Source organism: Hippoglossus stenolepis, chromosome 3 (assembly GCF_022539355.2).
Source record: "Hippoglossus stenolepis isolate QCI-W04-F060 chromosome 3, HSTE1.2, whole genome shotgun sequence".
NCBI classification, from domain to species: Eukaryota; Metazoa; Chordata; class Actinopteri; order Pleuronectiformes; family Pleuronectidae; genus Hippoglossus; species Hippoglossus stenolepis.
In genome coordinates, this window is record NC_061485.1 from 19,360,478 (window position 1) to 19,376,977 (window position 16,500).

Sequence of the window (16,500 nt, forward strand, 5' to 3'; positions counted from 1 at the left end):
TCTGTCCAATAACATCAACAAACCGAACATACAACGGCCTCACAGCACAAACACATGTAGCCCCCTTTTAAGTATATATGTTTGACTATATTAGTATTAATTATTTGGGTTTGTTGATATCTTTGTATTTGTATCTTACAAACATCTTAACTGTCTGGTTTAGGTGAGAGAGGCAGTTAATCATACTGTGTGGAAAATCTTTTTACAGGGAAAGGGTGTACACAGAGGAGAGCATCCTAAATATTTGTGTGAATTGAATAGAATCTAACTTCAATCATATAAATATGATGTTGCATTAGAAAAAAGTCTGTTTAAATACACTGGTGTAAAAGCTGTACAAATTCTTCAGGAAAACAATCAGCATTATACCGGCAGCAACAACAGAAATCATGTAGAAATGTGAAATAGTTAATAATAATAACAATAATAATGATAACACTATTCACCTATACATTAAATCCGAAAATTGGACATTTAATTCATGTTTAGTAAAAGACTAAGGCTGCAGTTCTGATCAATATGTTTGGAGTTATGGTATCTGTGCAATTGTCTACCTGATATACGTATATATATATATATACGCTGTAAAGAATCCCTCAGATTACTCATGTATAACTAATGCAGTCTCGGGTGTCTGCAGATACTTATCACAAGAATTTACAGTAAAATATTGCCAAATAACTGAGTATGGAGACTACCACAGAGTGAGGAATTGAGCTTGAATGAAAAAGTGTCTGGGCATCAGGATAGCAACACATGGGACTAACAGATCAGACCCAAACTTAGAACAAAAACTCCTACTGATATTGTGAGAAGGGTGTACAGTTGGACTTCAGTGCCATTATCTGCTTAGAGTCAAACATGACAAGCTGAAACTGCAATTTCATAATGAGAAAAAAAACGTTTGATTGAAAGCTTCTTTCGTAAAACATGAGCACAGAGTATGAAATATGTGTTGGCTTCAGAGATCTTGAAGAATGTCTAAGTCAGAAAAACAAAGATGCAAAAGAAAAAAACCCTCATTAAAATCAAGAGGGTTCTAGTGGTTCGTGTGTTGACTGAATTTATGCTGTGTTTTGTTGACATCTATTATTACTATTATTTGGAGAAGTGAAGATGCGAAATTGCCACGTGCTGCTGTAAGATATAGATGCTAGTCTATAGTCTATAGCATATAAATTGCTATAGACTCCTGAAGGCCTTGCAAAGTCTGAGGAACAGAACATCATCAAACTTAAATAAAGTGATAATGTTTTCTAGACAAAGCTCTACATACAGTACAATTCCTCCAAACATAGGAGCACAACGACTGCACATCTGCGTGTGTATGCACATGCACACACATACACATTTGAATGCTTTATCGGTCTCAAATGAATTAAATCTAATTTACAAAGGACTCAGATATTACGGAGGTTCTATGTGGGGACATTTAAGGTTACAAAAGGTTTTGTCTCCACTGCACAGCCCGGCTCCTTATTACAGCAGACACTGCTGGTCATTCGGTTCCTTTTGATTGGGCTTGGAAAGTAACAGGAAGTTAAAACTCAGAAGGCACACTCAAAGAAACACATGAAGACACACACAAACGAGCTGAGGCACACAAATTCACACACACACACACACAGACACACACAACAGCCCCGCACTCACAGTCACACATTCCCACTGTTTAATATATTTCTGTGTCTCCAGTTAACAATATTTTGTGTCAAATTATAGTGGGCAAGATAAATAGTGGGTCTGTGCAACACGGAGAAAATAGCACAGGAGAAAAATGTGGGGCTTCCAGTCGCGTAGGAGGAGAGGTAGAGAGAGAGCGAGAGGAGAGGAGAGGAGATGGGAGGAGAGGAGAGACTCAGACACCTGGCTTTCCCTGACTAGACTTGTAAAACCTGGTTAATCCCAGCCCTTTGTGAACTTGTTTGTGTTGATCTAACTGCATGACATGAAAAACACTGAAATACAGATCCCAACAATCTATGCCACATCCATAGTACAAGCTCTTGTGCAAATGAGAGGCTCGCTGGATAATAGACATGTATACAGAAGGAAATAACATTAATGAATAGAATGAATCTAAAGTAATTAATTCTTTGCATTGCTGCACATTGGGTTCACGTTGTCATCGTTTGGTCGGCATGACAGTATGGAGTTCGAGCGGAAATGGAAGTCACAACAGACACAAAATGACAATGGGTGTTAATTGGGCTATGCTTGGCTCAGAGAGAGAGAGATGGAGAGATAGACAAAGAGGAGGAGGGAAAGAGAGAGGGAGGGAGAGAGAGCCTGGAGGACTAATTAGTGATTATAACTTGGCGCTCTCCAAACATAAAATATTTCTCAACCCAAAAGACAGAGGAATGATTAAAAAGAAAAGAAAAGGAATCAAACACAAGGAGCTCTGCAACACCCCTCTGGTATGGTGTGCATGCGTATGCGTGTGTGTACATGTGTGTGCATGCATGTGTGCGAACATCTGATGTGTGTGCACTGGGTTCTTTGCCCCCTCATTAAACTATGCTTTACTCTGGTAAACGGCAACAGTGCAGAGCTCAATGTCAACTGGAGAGGTTATAGCCATAAGCAGACTCTGGGACACACACACACACACACATAAACACACAGATACAAAAACACACACACACACAGAGACACACGTCTCCTCCAAACATGTTCTCTAACAAATGCACAAATGGCATACCCCTTTCATTTAAATATGAAACTTTCTCTAAGTTTCCAGTGGCCCGTTACGTTTGTCTTTGCTCTGGCACGGCCAACAAAATGGAGAGTGTCAGCAGGAGCCAGTGTGAGCTGGACATTAGCGATTCACACATCAAAGTCATAAATCAAGGGCACCCTTACCACAGAATAAATGGAGCACAGAGACCCGGGACTGGCTGTGTGCTAACTGTATCGCCCTGAGTTTCAATAATGAAGCCTTAGTATTTGTTTTCGCATCGTCTGTTAACTGGCGTTTAACGTCATCCCTCCCGTGTTAACTTCCTCTCTGCACACCTCTCCGTTTCATGTTTCACCTACAGGGAAAAATGGGAAATATCTCTACAAAGACATGTAGGGATACAATGCATGCATATTTAATTGAATGTATCTATTTAATGGCTCACAAACAATACTGACATAAATAATACATTAAACATTCACACACGCAGCGCTTTGTTTGGGCTAGACACAGGCGCTCACAGAAGCTTGCACAGCATGCACAGGTGAGCGGGAGTGATATTTCTACCTGAGATTTAGAGCTTTCGCCCTTCACCATTAGTTTTTTTTGGGGGGGGGATCCATTGTACATGTTTGGCATTACAAGCGACATGCTGACAATATCTCGTCTTTCTTATCACCTTTGATGTACTGCACAATCATAAAGAGCGTTTGTGTCACACATGCAACATTGATCATAACATTAGCAGGAATATGTGCGCACACACACACACACACGCACAATCTGTTACCATGGCAACACATATCCTTGACGCACTCATACACACACACACACACACACACACACACACACACACACACACACACACACACAGGAGGCGGATGGGGCAGTGGTCTAACATGTATATGCTTTTTGATCTGCTTCTCATTCAAGCAATCATGTTAGTGTCATGCGGCGGCACAGCCAGACATGGGCGTGTGTGAACTGTCGATGAGCTGCCTTCACACCACAGTGACACAATATATCACTGCGCAATGAGAGCGGAGCTGCGCAATAAAACACTGCATGTTTCATAGCATTGATACCAAAATAATGCCTTTGCTTTTTTGCGCCTGTACAATTGAGCGACACGTAGCGCCCACTCACATGCAGAAGCACTGTGGCACAGACGGCTGTCGTCTGTGTGGTCTACTCGAGTCTGTACCAAACCATTTGACAGTTGCATCATTTGAATCACAGTAGGGGGCTGCTCTAAAGTAGGAACCTTTAACATGCAACATAGCATGTGCATGCATATTTCATAGCTTGAATGTAATCTTTCTAAAGGGAAGTTTATTTGTTATTCAACCCAGACTGGCATCTTAAAATATGAGTCAGGATGTCAAGGGTCCCCTCAAGAGTAGCCATATCTTTTCATGAGCTTGAATCCCAGGACCAGATTCTGAAGTTTGTCTTTGTCGAGATTTAAAGAACTTTCATTCCTTATTTCAGTGCTCCAAAGAATCTGCTGAAACCAAACCAAACAAGTCAGGGTTAGGGCTATCCCGATGGATGAATAAAACAGACTCTACCATCCGTCTGTCCACCTGAGTGTGGTTTGTTATCTAAAACTAGTCTATAGTCTATTACCATGGACAGATACACATACACCCCCAATCTATTATTGAACAAAAGGCTCACGCCTCTGCTCAGCCCTTCAGGGAGGAATCCATCCCTCCATCCCAGAATAATTTCACACATCAGTAGGTACACAAAAGAGAGAGAGGAAGAGAGGGAAGGGAAGGAAGAGAGGAAAGGACAGAGAGGAGAAGGAGGAGTGCACTGAGTAGAAATGTATGGGGTCACAGCTCAGTGCTTGTGGGAGGCCAAGCAAAGAGCCATGCGTGACAAAACAGAGATCAGAGGATCATATGCAATCGCGCACACGTGCAAGAAAATAAACACACATGCACGCACACACGCACTGACATACACATGCCAAGAAAAATGAGAAAATAGGGACATATCAGATGAAGACTTGTAAAGATTGCGACTGACTTAATCAAAGGCATCAAAACACAGGAAGGTAATCTCTTTATCTATCACACTGTGCTCTTCTTATTCACACACAGTGCCTGCACGCACACATACACACACACACACACACACACACACACACACACACACACACACACACACACACACACACACACACACACACACACACACACACATGCAAACACACACACAAAGGATAATCCTAATTCTGAATGCAGACATGTATAAACAGAAACACAAACAGTGAGGATGAGGAAACACAAAAACAATAGCGAATTTCCTTATACGTGAGCACATTGAATTGAAGAATTCTTTGAAAACCCCAAAAAGCACACGCACTGACAACACACACACTCACCCACATGCACACAGATGTGTATACATGCCGAATAATTACTGGGCGATTTTAACATAAACAATTTGTCAATGACATATCATCACACTTCATGAGCAATATCTCGACCAGAACAGTATTACTTTTTGAAGTAACACACACATACACATTTAAGGGATGGGACTGAATAAAAAAATTGATTTAAGTTTGACAGCTGTTTTGACAGCTGACATCTTATTGGTCTGGAAATCCCACATAAGATTGTGTTAGTCTACACTCTATGTTGGACATACAAACTCTCTCTCTCTGTATTAAATTTGATGACCAATGATGATTTCAATTCTCAATGTGCTGCTGATGAAAACTGCTATAGCTCTTTCGTTGTCTGCAATACAGACAGATAACAAACACAGTGGAAAAAAATCAATACCTTTGTTGCAGCAGCTACAAAATAATCGACCACAATAATCTGGCATTGTGCATATCCCTAACAGACACATGCAGTTAGAAACACACACACCGACTGAAACACAAACATGCATTAGATGCACATCGCGCATCCTCCTATGAAAGCATCAAGCAAGAGGAGCAGCAGACACAATGGAGTGTTTAAGTATGCAGGAAACTTTATGCCTGGGTGGAAAAGGAGCTTTGAAGGAATTCGCTGAGGGACACCCAACCTCCCCCTGAACTGAGCCTGTACCTCCTCATCAGAGAGAGAGCGCCAAGGAGAGAGAGAGAAGGAGAGAGAAAGGGAGGGGGAGGAGAGGAAATGAAAGATAAAGATGAAGAGGAGTAGATGGTAAGTTGAAAGGGAGACTTACGGAGAAAAAGAGGGAGAAAGGGCAGGAGAGGGGGCAGGCAACAAGGTGCTCTGGTCTCGTCGCTGCGCTTTGTGCACAATTGCTGTTGGTTAGGCTGATGAAAGTGGAAGTCCCTAACTAACAGCGGCTACCTTGTTCTGAACACACACACACACAGACACACAGACACACTGCCTATTCATGTGTGCACACTGTTCAGTAGGCGCCGGGCTTAACTCCCAGTATGACCTTCATTGAGATGGATTGCATGAAAAATGTAATGACTTTCCTGAGAGAAAAACCACAGGCCAAATCAGCTTTGCATTGCATAATAATGCAGGACTTGGTAATCAATAACACAAACACACAAACACACATCCATAATGGAGTGCACAGCCTGCACATGGAGAAAATGTCCTCGCAGAGGCCAACCACATCACAATGAATGGGGCAAACCACCGGTGGAGAGCTGTGCAATGAAATGCATGAACAAGGAGTCATTGACGATAAATGCCTGCAACCATTTCCACCCATCAAACAATTCCCTAAGCTAAAGCTAACAGATTAAGTCTGAAACAACATGCAGCTCTGTCAAGCTTTTCTCACCCCAAATGTTTAATTCAGGGTCATCTATGGTCCTGAGTAAAGAGCTGTCCCAAACCAATTTGCCCCATTTTACATTGCACCACTTCGCCAGCGGCTGAATTTGTAATGTTCATGCTGCAAATATGATGCTAATTTTGGCCCGAACATGACAGACCCAGCCCTATATTCATGAGGTGTAACCATGTGTTTGTGTGAAAACTACAGTCCGAATAAAGGTTTCAAAAAATATGGTTCACTTGACACTGACTACAGTGAAGTGCAAAAAGCCCCAGGTTACTTAAACTTAACTCACTTTTATGATCAAATCCTCCGGGTGCATGGCCACTGTGTTTGTTGTTTATACCTCGCAGACAGCTTTTAATTTCCAATGTTTTGCTTTGTTTTGCAGAACAACATTGCACACTATAAGTGGAGCATAATTTTCACACATAACGCAAAGCTGAAAAAGCAACTTTGTGCAGAAGTCTGCCACACATTTAACAGCTTTCTGTGGTTGCATAGCAACAATGTGAAGTTCAGACATTTCCATCGTATTGACCATATGGGTTTTGTTGAACCCACCAAACATCAGGGAGTGGAAAGATCCCATAGTTTTAGACTGATCCCGGCGCCTTGACCCATAATTGTTTGGATTACAAAGTGTAATAGGAAACAACATAATGGAATGTACAGTCAGTGGGACTCTGGCTGGGAGCTCAGGTTTTTTTTTTTTCACACAATAAAAAGCTGCCATTGTGTTTGTTTACCTCCTCTTCATCTCTCAATGTGAAATTAGCTGGAGATGCATCACCAGTAAAAATCAGAGTCATCTCACTGTTACAGATATTTCACTTTCCAGCGTGTTTTCATTCTCACCTCGTTGGTGTTCCAGCGATGGCGCTCCTTGGGCAGAGAGGAACATTTGGGTAGACACTCCAGCAACTTCTTCGGAAGGTAGATCTTCAATTGGCCAGGCTCATCTGGAGTGGAAGGCGGGGTGGGCGGTGGGGGAGGACAGGGGGAAAAGATAAAGGAAGATAAATGAGGGATGAGTGGGAAGAGAGGAGAAATTTCTCATCAGACACAGAGACATGGTGAGAGGAGAATACCAAAACGCAGCATCTGTGGGATCTGGCTGACTCAAAATCATAACAAACTTTTATTGTGTGGCATTTCTAATGGCTCGATGTCACCTTGAGTAATTGAAGTCGCAAAGAGATTTGTTCAGGCCTGTGAAGGACAGAAGCTTTAATTAATTTTGTTCAAATAAAATTTGGTCCATCCACATTTTTGGCATAGCAGTGAAAAGGGATGTCGGGCTGGTGTTTTGTATGGCTGAGTAAATTTGTTATTCCAAATCAATGCAACAGGACAGAGCCAGCAAATTGCAAACGAACTATTAAAAAAATTACCATGTCATCTGTTTATATAAGCTTCTGTCTTATTTTATATTATTCACTGATTTAAAGGGTCGTACACAAGAAGGGCTGATGATTGTCGATCAAGGCTAAGTGTGCAGAGCACAAAGAGAGTGGCATTGACTTATTTTTGGACAGCAGGTGGAGGTACACAGTGCACCTGAGTCCGATTTGGATTAAGAAGAATCCATTATCATACATTATGAGTACATTTGGGGTTGGTTACCATCAAGGCCAATCACATGGGCATCTCTTATCCCCTTTAAAAGCAATGCTTTCCCCTGAGTGTTATACAGACAGGTTGGTAATGGAGTAGGGACTGCAGACCACCTCCTCAAGAGGAAACTGATATTCTTCTGCAGAAGCTAGAAAGTTGCACATTCTTGAAAACCCAGCACCTTAAAATGCAGCCATGAGCAGCTGATGCTTCATTCAAAGTTTTTTTTGTTTCTGAACAAACTGAAAGTCCTTGGACGACCAAGTTGTCTGTGCGTAATCATGCACTATATTATTTACAACCACAATGATCCACATGCTCATCACAGGTTGGTTAAAATCGACTAACTTTTACCTCCTTGGCATTATTGCCAGGAAGAAGTGATATTCTAGGTGGTCTTTTTGTCAATAAATCCAGCAAGGAACTGATACTATCAACAAACACCTTCTGTGTAAACAAAACCTGATAGCATGTTTCTCTCTCTCTGCCATAAACCTCTTCTGTTGTCCAAAACACACACCAGTGAGTCACATCATCACACCAATGTTCCATTATTCTAATGAACACATGCATGGTTGTTGTTTTTTTGTTAAATCCCACATACACCCTTCTGTTGATGTAAATATACATCCATACACCAGCAGAAAATAGTCCCCAATATAATGTCTCCTGTTTTAGGTACATTAGGTAAAATCACGGGCATAGCAAACTTAAAAAAAAATGTAACAATATAATTTGAGACGTATTTTTAAAGAAGAGGTCTTTAGTAGAACCCGTAAAGGAAGTCAAGTATTAAAGTATTGAAAACACAGCATTGATTTTAGCCTCTTTGTTAAGCTTGTTGACAACAGTGATAGACAGTCTTTTCCTTTCATTTTTATTCAGTGCATGTGATGTGACTATACTGGTTGCAGAATGTGTAATAATACAAGCAGGCAAATTAGGAATAATAGAGGTTTGCTTTTCGGAGGGAGCTATAAGACTGCACCGCCACCAACACGACATGGTGCTGCTGGATTACCTGGGAAACTCTCCTCCTACTGCAGCGCGCAGAGAATCACCAAAATATTGAATAGGTGTGGGTAAAGAAAAAAATCCCTCTGCGCCACAGGATACACCACTTCACCAGCGCTAAGCGTCCGCACAAATAGAGCCCCTCATGTGTGTGTGTGTGTGTGTGTGTGTGTGTGTGTGTGCCTGTTTGTGCGTGCATGCCCAACGGGTGTGCCGCTCAGAAGTCAAAGAGAGCAAGCACTCAAAGGTTATTGATAAGCATTTGAGTAGAGGGCGTCCATTCAAGACTCCCCTGGGAAGATAGGAATTATACTGTACCTGAGGGCAGACAGAGTGAGAGTAAAAAAGAGATATGTTAGGTGATGTGTGTGGGTGTGGGTGGGTGCAGGGGCTGTCAGAGCGGGGAGACGAGAGACAATGAGCCAGAGAGAGACACTTAATGAAGAAAAGAAAAACTTTGAAAGAGACGAAACAGAAAGTAAGAATTTTGCAAGGACAAGAGATGGAACAAGGTAAGACAAAGACAGATGAGTGCTGTAAGAAGACAGGAGTGGGGTCTATGTGTGTGTGCTCAGACCTGCCTGAGTATGTGTGTGTGTTTGTGTCAGTAAAAGTGTGTTCAGGCACGTATGCTCCCCCTAATCAATTATGCATTTATTAATAGAAGGCCTGAGAAGACAGAATTTCAAACAGCTGAACGGTGCAGCAGCTTAGTTAAACAGCTGAATGGTGCAGCTTAGTTAAAGCCTAATTTCTTTTTTAGCAGCACTCCAGCCTCTCCGCTATGAATGCCAATCAGCGTTTAAACCCCACCCCTCCTGGCTATAACCCCCTCCCCTCCCCCTGCTGTTCTGAAGAATTCTCATCAGAGCCTCGCCTTTGAAATGTACCAGAACCACCACATCAAACAAGCCCGTAGCACATGCGTAGGCACACACACACACACACACACACACACACACACACACACACACACACACACACACACACACACACACACACACACACACACACACACACACACACACACACACACACAAACACCCACGCACACTCATACATGCAAACAGACTCACACATATACATGCAGCTCATGTCGACTAAGGAAGCCACATAACAGAATTTATCCCAGAGTGGTGTTATTACATTTTTTTACCAGTGACCTTGGTGCCGAAATCTGTTTCAAACCACACCTTAATGGACAGAGCCATCATCTTAACCCATTCTTACAATGTCTCTCCTCGCTGACGAGGAATGGAAGAACAACTTTGCAGATTTGTTGAATGCTGATGAGCTTTCACACCCCAAAGAGGCTCGACATAGATCACGCACTTGCTAATCGGCTAAAAGAGAGTCCAAAAGAGTGACAAAGTCTGAATGCTAATGTGAAACTGATGGCTCATTAAGTCATATAGAGGTACGCGTCCTAAAAAGTGTAAAAGTGTTCAACCGTAGTGAAACATTGCTTTGGTGGTAGCCTATCAAATGCCATAATTTAGACTGGAGTCACATAGAAGAGCAGCCACCGACTGATGAATATTTTACCTCATAAAACTGTCATCTCCATATTTAACACAGAAACAAGCCAATGCCCTTGTGAGATGGCTGTCAGTTAATTATAAAACTCTCTTCAGCAAAGAGAGAGAAAAATGCTCCAAATGCAACTCTTAACTCTCCCCCTACTGATATTAGGAGGCATCAGGGGAAATTTTCACATTTTCCCCCTTTTTGGGATGGAATTAATGTGACAGAAAGAAAGGCTCATTGCACAGCAGCTAGATGGTGGGAGGGGGCGGGGTGGGGGGGGTGGGGTGGGAGGGGTGGGGGTGGGGGGGGGACGGCAGGAGGAAGCGCCAGGGCAGGGAGAAGAAAGGGGGGAGCATAGCATGGGATGAGCGAGTGTGCAGGAAGAAGGAGGGAGAGACGACAGAAAGAGGGAGAGCAGGGGGGGAGGGATGGAGAGATGGGTGTGCATGCTAATTTTATCATTCTGCTGATAAACTTTTCCTCCAGTAATCCTCCAGCTGGGACGCGAGAACAGATAGGAGACAGGGATAGGCTCAGGAAGTCTCCGCTCATATTAAACAGCCATCCCAAACAGAACTCTCTGTTCCCCTCTATTCTATTCTATTCTATTCTATTCTGTTTGTTCATTTGCTATTTTGTGACTCTCACGTTTTCTCCCATCCCTCTAAACAAAATAAGAGGGTCTGGTGCAGGTATGAGGCCATCTGCTCCTTCCGAAATGAAAAAACGTGTGCGTGCGTGTGCGTTTATGCGTGTGCGTCTGTGCATGTTGAGGGGCTTCCACATAACTTCCCTCCCTATAACCATAACCCCCACCACCTCACTAAGTACCATGTCGGTCTGCTCCTCCTCACATCTGTTTATTTTCCTGCAATGTGTCCCCCTAACAAACAAAGCACACACGTGCGCACACACACACACACACACACACAGACACACTTGCACACTGGCAGACAGAGAGGCAGGGACATGCATCTGTGTCATGTCCTCTGGAATCAATAACCAATCAAAGCAATCATTGCCTTTATAGTCCCTGTAACACACCACAGCAATCACACACATGCCCACCACACACTTCCACACTTCCATACACGACCATGCTGTGACCCCAGATTACACACTCCATCTCACTTCTAGTTTAACCAGGCCCATTGAGGATTATAGATACATAATGCCATGTGTACAGATTAGGCATGACAATAAACTACTGATAGCCAAAGTAAGCCTTGCCTTATTGTGTGTGTGTGTGTGTGTGTGTGTGTGTGTGTGTGTGTGTGTGTGTGTGTGTGTGTGTGTGTGTGTGTGTGTGTGTGTGTGTGTAGGCGCGAGCTCACTAATACTGTACTGGCATGCATGAATAAACATGATGTGTAACAAAGCTGAATTGGAATGATGTCTCAGCAGGGAGACACAGAGTGTGTGCTTGCTTTCTGTGTGTGTGTGTGTGTGTGTGTGTGTGTGTGTGTGTGTGTGTGTGTGTGTGTGTGTGCGTGCGTGCGTGCGTGCGTGTGTGCGCATGTGTGTGATCTGTTACAGAGCACATGAGAAGGAGACCTCAGTTCCTGCATCACATCATTCTGCCAGAAGGCTTTTATACTTGCTCCCAGAGTCACCCTGCGCTACAGACAAATGCGAGAGCAGCACTTAAACACCCTCTCGCAGACATGCGCACGCACAAACAGTGTGAAGAGTATATGTGTGTCTCTTACTGTTGGCGTCAGTGTCGTCACTCTTGGGAGGGGTGTGTCCTGTGTAACCAACAGCGATCCTGACCATTCGCTCTGGATTTCTTATTTTCTTCAGTCCTACAAAATGAGAAAAAAGAGAGGAAAAAGAGACATATTTAGAAGATGCTCCACACTTTTGTTTCCTTGGCAGTCACACACACACCGCACCTCATCCGTCCTCCTCTAAAGCCCAGACATAAAACTCCATGTGATATGCATGTGGGCTGATCCATTTTCTGATCCACTAACTTGCATCCATTGTGTCCCCTGATCGATTGGCCACAGTAGATACACTGCCTCCGTGTGTGTGACTAACTTGTACCCAGCTTTAGTTTCTCTTCTCTCTCATCATTTCTCTGTTTCCCTGACCACTGTTGCTATGATACAAAGTAGACCAACCAGTGCAGAGGGAGATGGTCTTCCAGGCTATATGTTGGATATTGTTCTCATGCCCACTGGTGTACTCTGCTGATTGGTGCCACACACATCTGCCGGAGGATGGAAAGAGTGGATGGCTGACTCCTGCCTCGGGAGCCGCGATTCATTTGGCTTTCATTCAGCATGGCACAGGCTCGTAAATTATTACATCCTCTCTACACATAACACTGAGGGGTCAATGGATGAAAAAGACCCACACTGTGAACGGCGTGGGTCTGTTTGCATGTGTGTGTTTAGCTACAGTAAAGTATAAGCAGGAGGAGGGTGGTTTTATATTCGTGTGGTACAGTGCCTGCTGATCTGCCCATGGGCCTTCTGTCTCATCTACAGTTCTCGTCTTTTCACGCAATGGGACTCTCAACCCACGGCCTTCCCTTTGCCTCAGGCCACACACTGCATGCTTGCCTGCACGTGTGTATGTATGTGTGTCTGACTTAAAGTGCTGTGCGCCTGGAAATGTGCTTCACAAATGTGTGATGCTACTTCTGCAGTTCAAGTTATCGAAAAATTGCCCCTTAGAGAAATCTTGCTCAACATCGCTCCCTAGTGGAGAGAGGGTCAACTGCCATTTAGGCATTTGACCCTCTCTCCACTAGAGGGTCATTTTTTGGCATCACTTTGAGGGGGAGATAAAAATAATACTATAGAAAAGTCTGATTATTTAACGGATGTCTAAAACTAATTTTGAATGCTGCATGTCATAGTACGCTTAAAGTTTTTACGTGTCTCGTCCATGACAGCACATCCGTCTGTTATGTTAAATTGCTTGACAGGCGTCGTTGATGACTTTAACCCTCTGTGACATCAGCAGTACTTAAAAGAGGCAATGAAACTGATTCTTAGAGCAGACCAAAAACCAGGGGGTGATTACAAACAAATGTTGAACACATTGAGGAAGGGATAAAGCTCCAATTAACCCATGAGTTGAGCTTGAGATAATATCGCCATGGCGATTATGGCCATACCGTAAATAATTCATGAATGGATGAATAAGAATCTGAATGAAATGTGTGTGTGTGTGTGGGTAACAATAATGACCCCAAGAGTTAAGTTGAGGGAGCAAAAAAATTTAAACTAGATTCAAGATATGACCTAAAACTGACACACATACGATCCCCAAGGTACATGCAGAGAGATTCTCACCTTCACTGCCTCAGCAACCACATACACAGGCTCACCACCAAATCATCACATACAAACATAAACACACACACACGCACACACACCAACATATGGTTAATAAATAAACACACAGCTGGACTGGGAGGCTGTGGGGCTGTCAGAGAAGAAGATCTACGATTCACGGGTCTAATTTTATGCTTTAAGAGGAATACAGAGACAGATAAACACGCGCGCGCACATACACGCGCACACACGCACGGAGAGCATCTGAATTCCTTCAGCATGAAGCTCTCTCTCTCTCATCCACATCCCGTTTAATGATTAAAAAAACACTCATGAGCCAGCTGCTCGGAGCGGAGACGCTGGCAAACACCGGACGGTATTAAAAAACTGCCCCTATCCCGGCTCAGTCAGAGCACCACCGACGGGACAACTCTCCTTCCGTTATTTATCTGCTGTCGGTTAACCGTGCTCCACACAGTCGCTGGTTCAGCACCAGCGTCCGTGTTTTCGGGACGGGCTGGAGGAGGGAGAGAAGGGGGAAGAGCACCGCCGTCATCCATCTCCTCGGCCGTGCCTCCCCCTTCCATCGCCTCGAACATCAGGTCCCTGCCGCCATGAAATAAGAAAAAAAACACCCGTTATTTCTCTCTTACCTTCCGGCTTGTTTTCGGCAGCCATTTCCCCTCCACCGAGCGCCTCATCCCTCCTCCTCCTCTTCCTCCTCCTCCTCCTCCTCGACTCGACCTAGTGGTGGTGGTGGTGGTGGTGGTGGGGAGGTGTGTGCGTGTGTGTGTGTGAGAGGTGGGGGTGCCACGCGCGTGCACAGAGAGGACAGCTCAAGGAGGGGGGCGGGGCCGAGATGAAGAAGGGGGGGCTGGGTGGGGACGAGCCTGCCGGGATGAGCGCGCCGATTGGTCCGGACGGTTATGATTGACAGCGGGGATCCGTGATGGTGACTCGCGGAATTCTCCATCCCTCCGTTTGCTCCCACTGACCCCGCCCACCCCACCTCCTCGGACGTTCCCGCGCACTCTCTCTCCCTCCCCCCCCTCTCTCTCCGTCTCTCTCCCTCTCTCCTCACACGTCACTGAACGACGTCTGTATTCGAGGACACCTTGACAGCCTCGCGCAGCATCATCATCATCATCGTGCTCATCATCATCTTCACACACACACACACACACACGGACGTGCACACACGCGCGCGCAGAGGGTCGCGTGCGCGCTCCCCTCCTCACATGCAGACCCAGTGGACTGTTGAGAAGCTGCGATGTAAGGTCGCGTCTCGCCATAAATTATGAACACTCCCCCTTGAATTTAATGAAAAGAAGAAGTGCCTGAGAGAGACTTTTTAGATGCGCGTGGGCTGCTGCTGCTGCCGCTGTCATCCGCTGTGGTGCTGAAGCTCGCGCTGGTGCTGAAAGGACAGCTCCACACGCGCCTACACAGGCTGTGATGGTGCACACTCACATACGTGCTTCCTTTGAGCCGTGTTACTGAACTGAGGCGAGGATGGGTCAGATGAAAACTCAGAGGATGAAATGAAGCTCCCCCAGCTCCACCACCACGGTCCTTGTTGTTGCCTGTCTATTTAAGCTCAGGCAGGAATAACGTTGTATCATTGCTCATTGCTTCCCCACGGGAAGTTAAGTTATATCCTCACTGATGATAGTCTATTTATAATTCTGGTGTTTTACACTACGCTAACCCTACCAAAGAGAGTGGGGGCTTAACCGGGACCGTTATGTCCCTGCTTCAAGCCCACACTGTCACTCTGTGCCTCGGGCTAGATTATCGCCTTTGCACCAAAGCCTTGTGTTTGACAGAGACAAGAAGCCACTAGACACGCTTCACGAAAAATAATTGATATGTTTTGAATGGTCCGTCCTCAGCTACGTATTGTCTGTGTGTGAAGAGACATACAAGGTTCTTGGTATTCGACTTGGTTCAGACAGGATAGATGACAATGATAAATATATATATATATATATATATATAAGATATATAAGATATGGAGACAAAAAATTAATTCAGTTTAATTAAAACTGTTTAGTGATGGAAGAAACTAAGGCTGAGCGATAAAACAATATCAATAATTATATCAATATATTTTTCATCAATGGCAATATATCAAAAGTCTAATATATATATATATTGTCATTATCATAAAGAAGAGTTTAAAACCACAACCTCCACCCATGTGCAAAAATCAGGGTTTAAACTTAAAAGCAATAATAATGTGACATTTATCACGATAATAATCAATATCGACTGATATGATTTTTTTATTTTTTATTTTGATAATATCACTTGAAAGTATTTTTGGCCACATTGCACAGCCCTAGAAGAAAAGATGCTGCGTGTGCAAAAACAACACTAATCTATAGCCTATACAAATGATGTATAGAATAAAATTTGGCAGAAACATACTTCAAATAAACAAAAATTTACAACCAAACACTTATGGTCGTGTAGTCGTGTTAAAAACAAAATAATATAATACAATGCTAATTAAGTATTTTCATACTGCAGTATTGCAACTTTTACATAGGCTGCTTCCACCATTGCAACAACTGTGATGTAAATTATCAA

At 43.7% G+C, this 16,500-nt stretch overlaps 1 protein-coding gene across 5 annotated transcripts in view; it reads right to left on the bottom strand.

Annotated features, from left to right (window-relative positions):
* The window catches only part of LOC118105479 (calmodulin-binding transcription activator 1), a 52,925-nt gene extending 38,219 nt beyond the window's left edge, over window positions 1–14,706 (bottom strand). For all 5 annotated transcript variants that reach the window (XM_035153322.2, XM_035153319.2, XM_035153321.2 and 2 more), the window contains exons 1-3: window positions 14,562–14,706; window positions 12,328–12,423; window positions 7,319–7,422 (exon numbers count right to left, since the gene is read on the bottom strand). In XM_035153322.2, the coding sequence (XP_035009213.2) occupies window positions 7,319–7,422; window positions 12,328–12,423; window positions 14,562–14,586 (225 nt within the window). In that variant the 5' untranslated portion in view covers window positions 14,587–14,706. The remainder of the gene's footprint in view (window positions 1–7,318; window positions 7,423–12,327; window positions 12,424–14,561) is intronic.
* Between the last annotated feature and the right edge of the window lie 1,794 nt (window positions 14,707–16,500).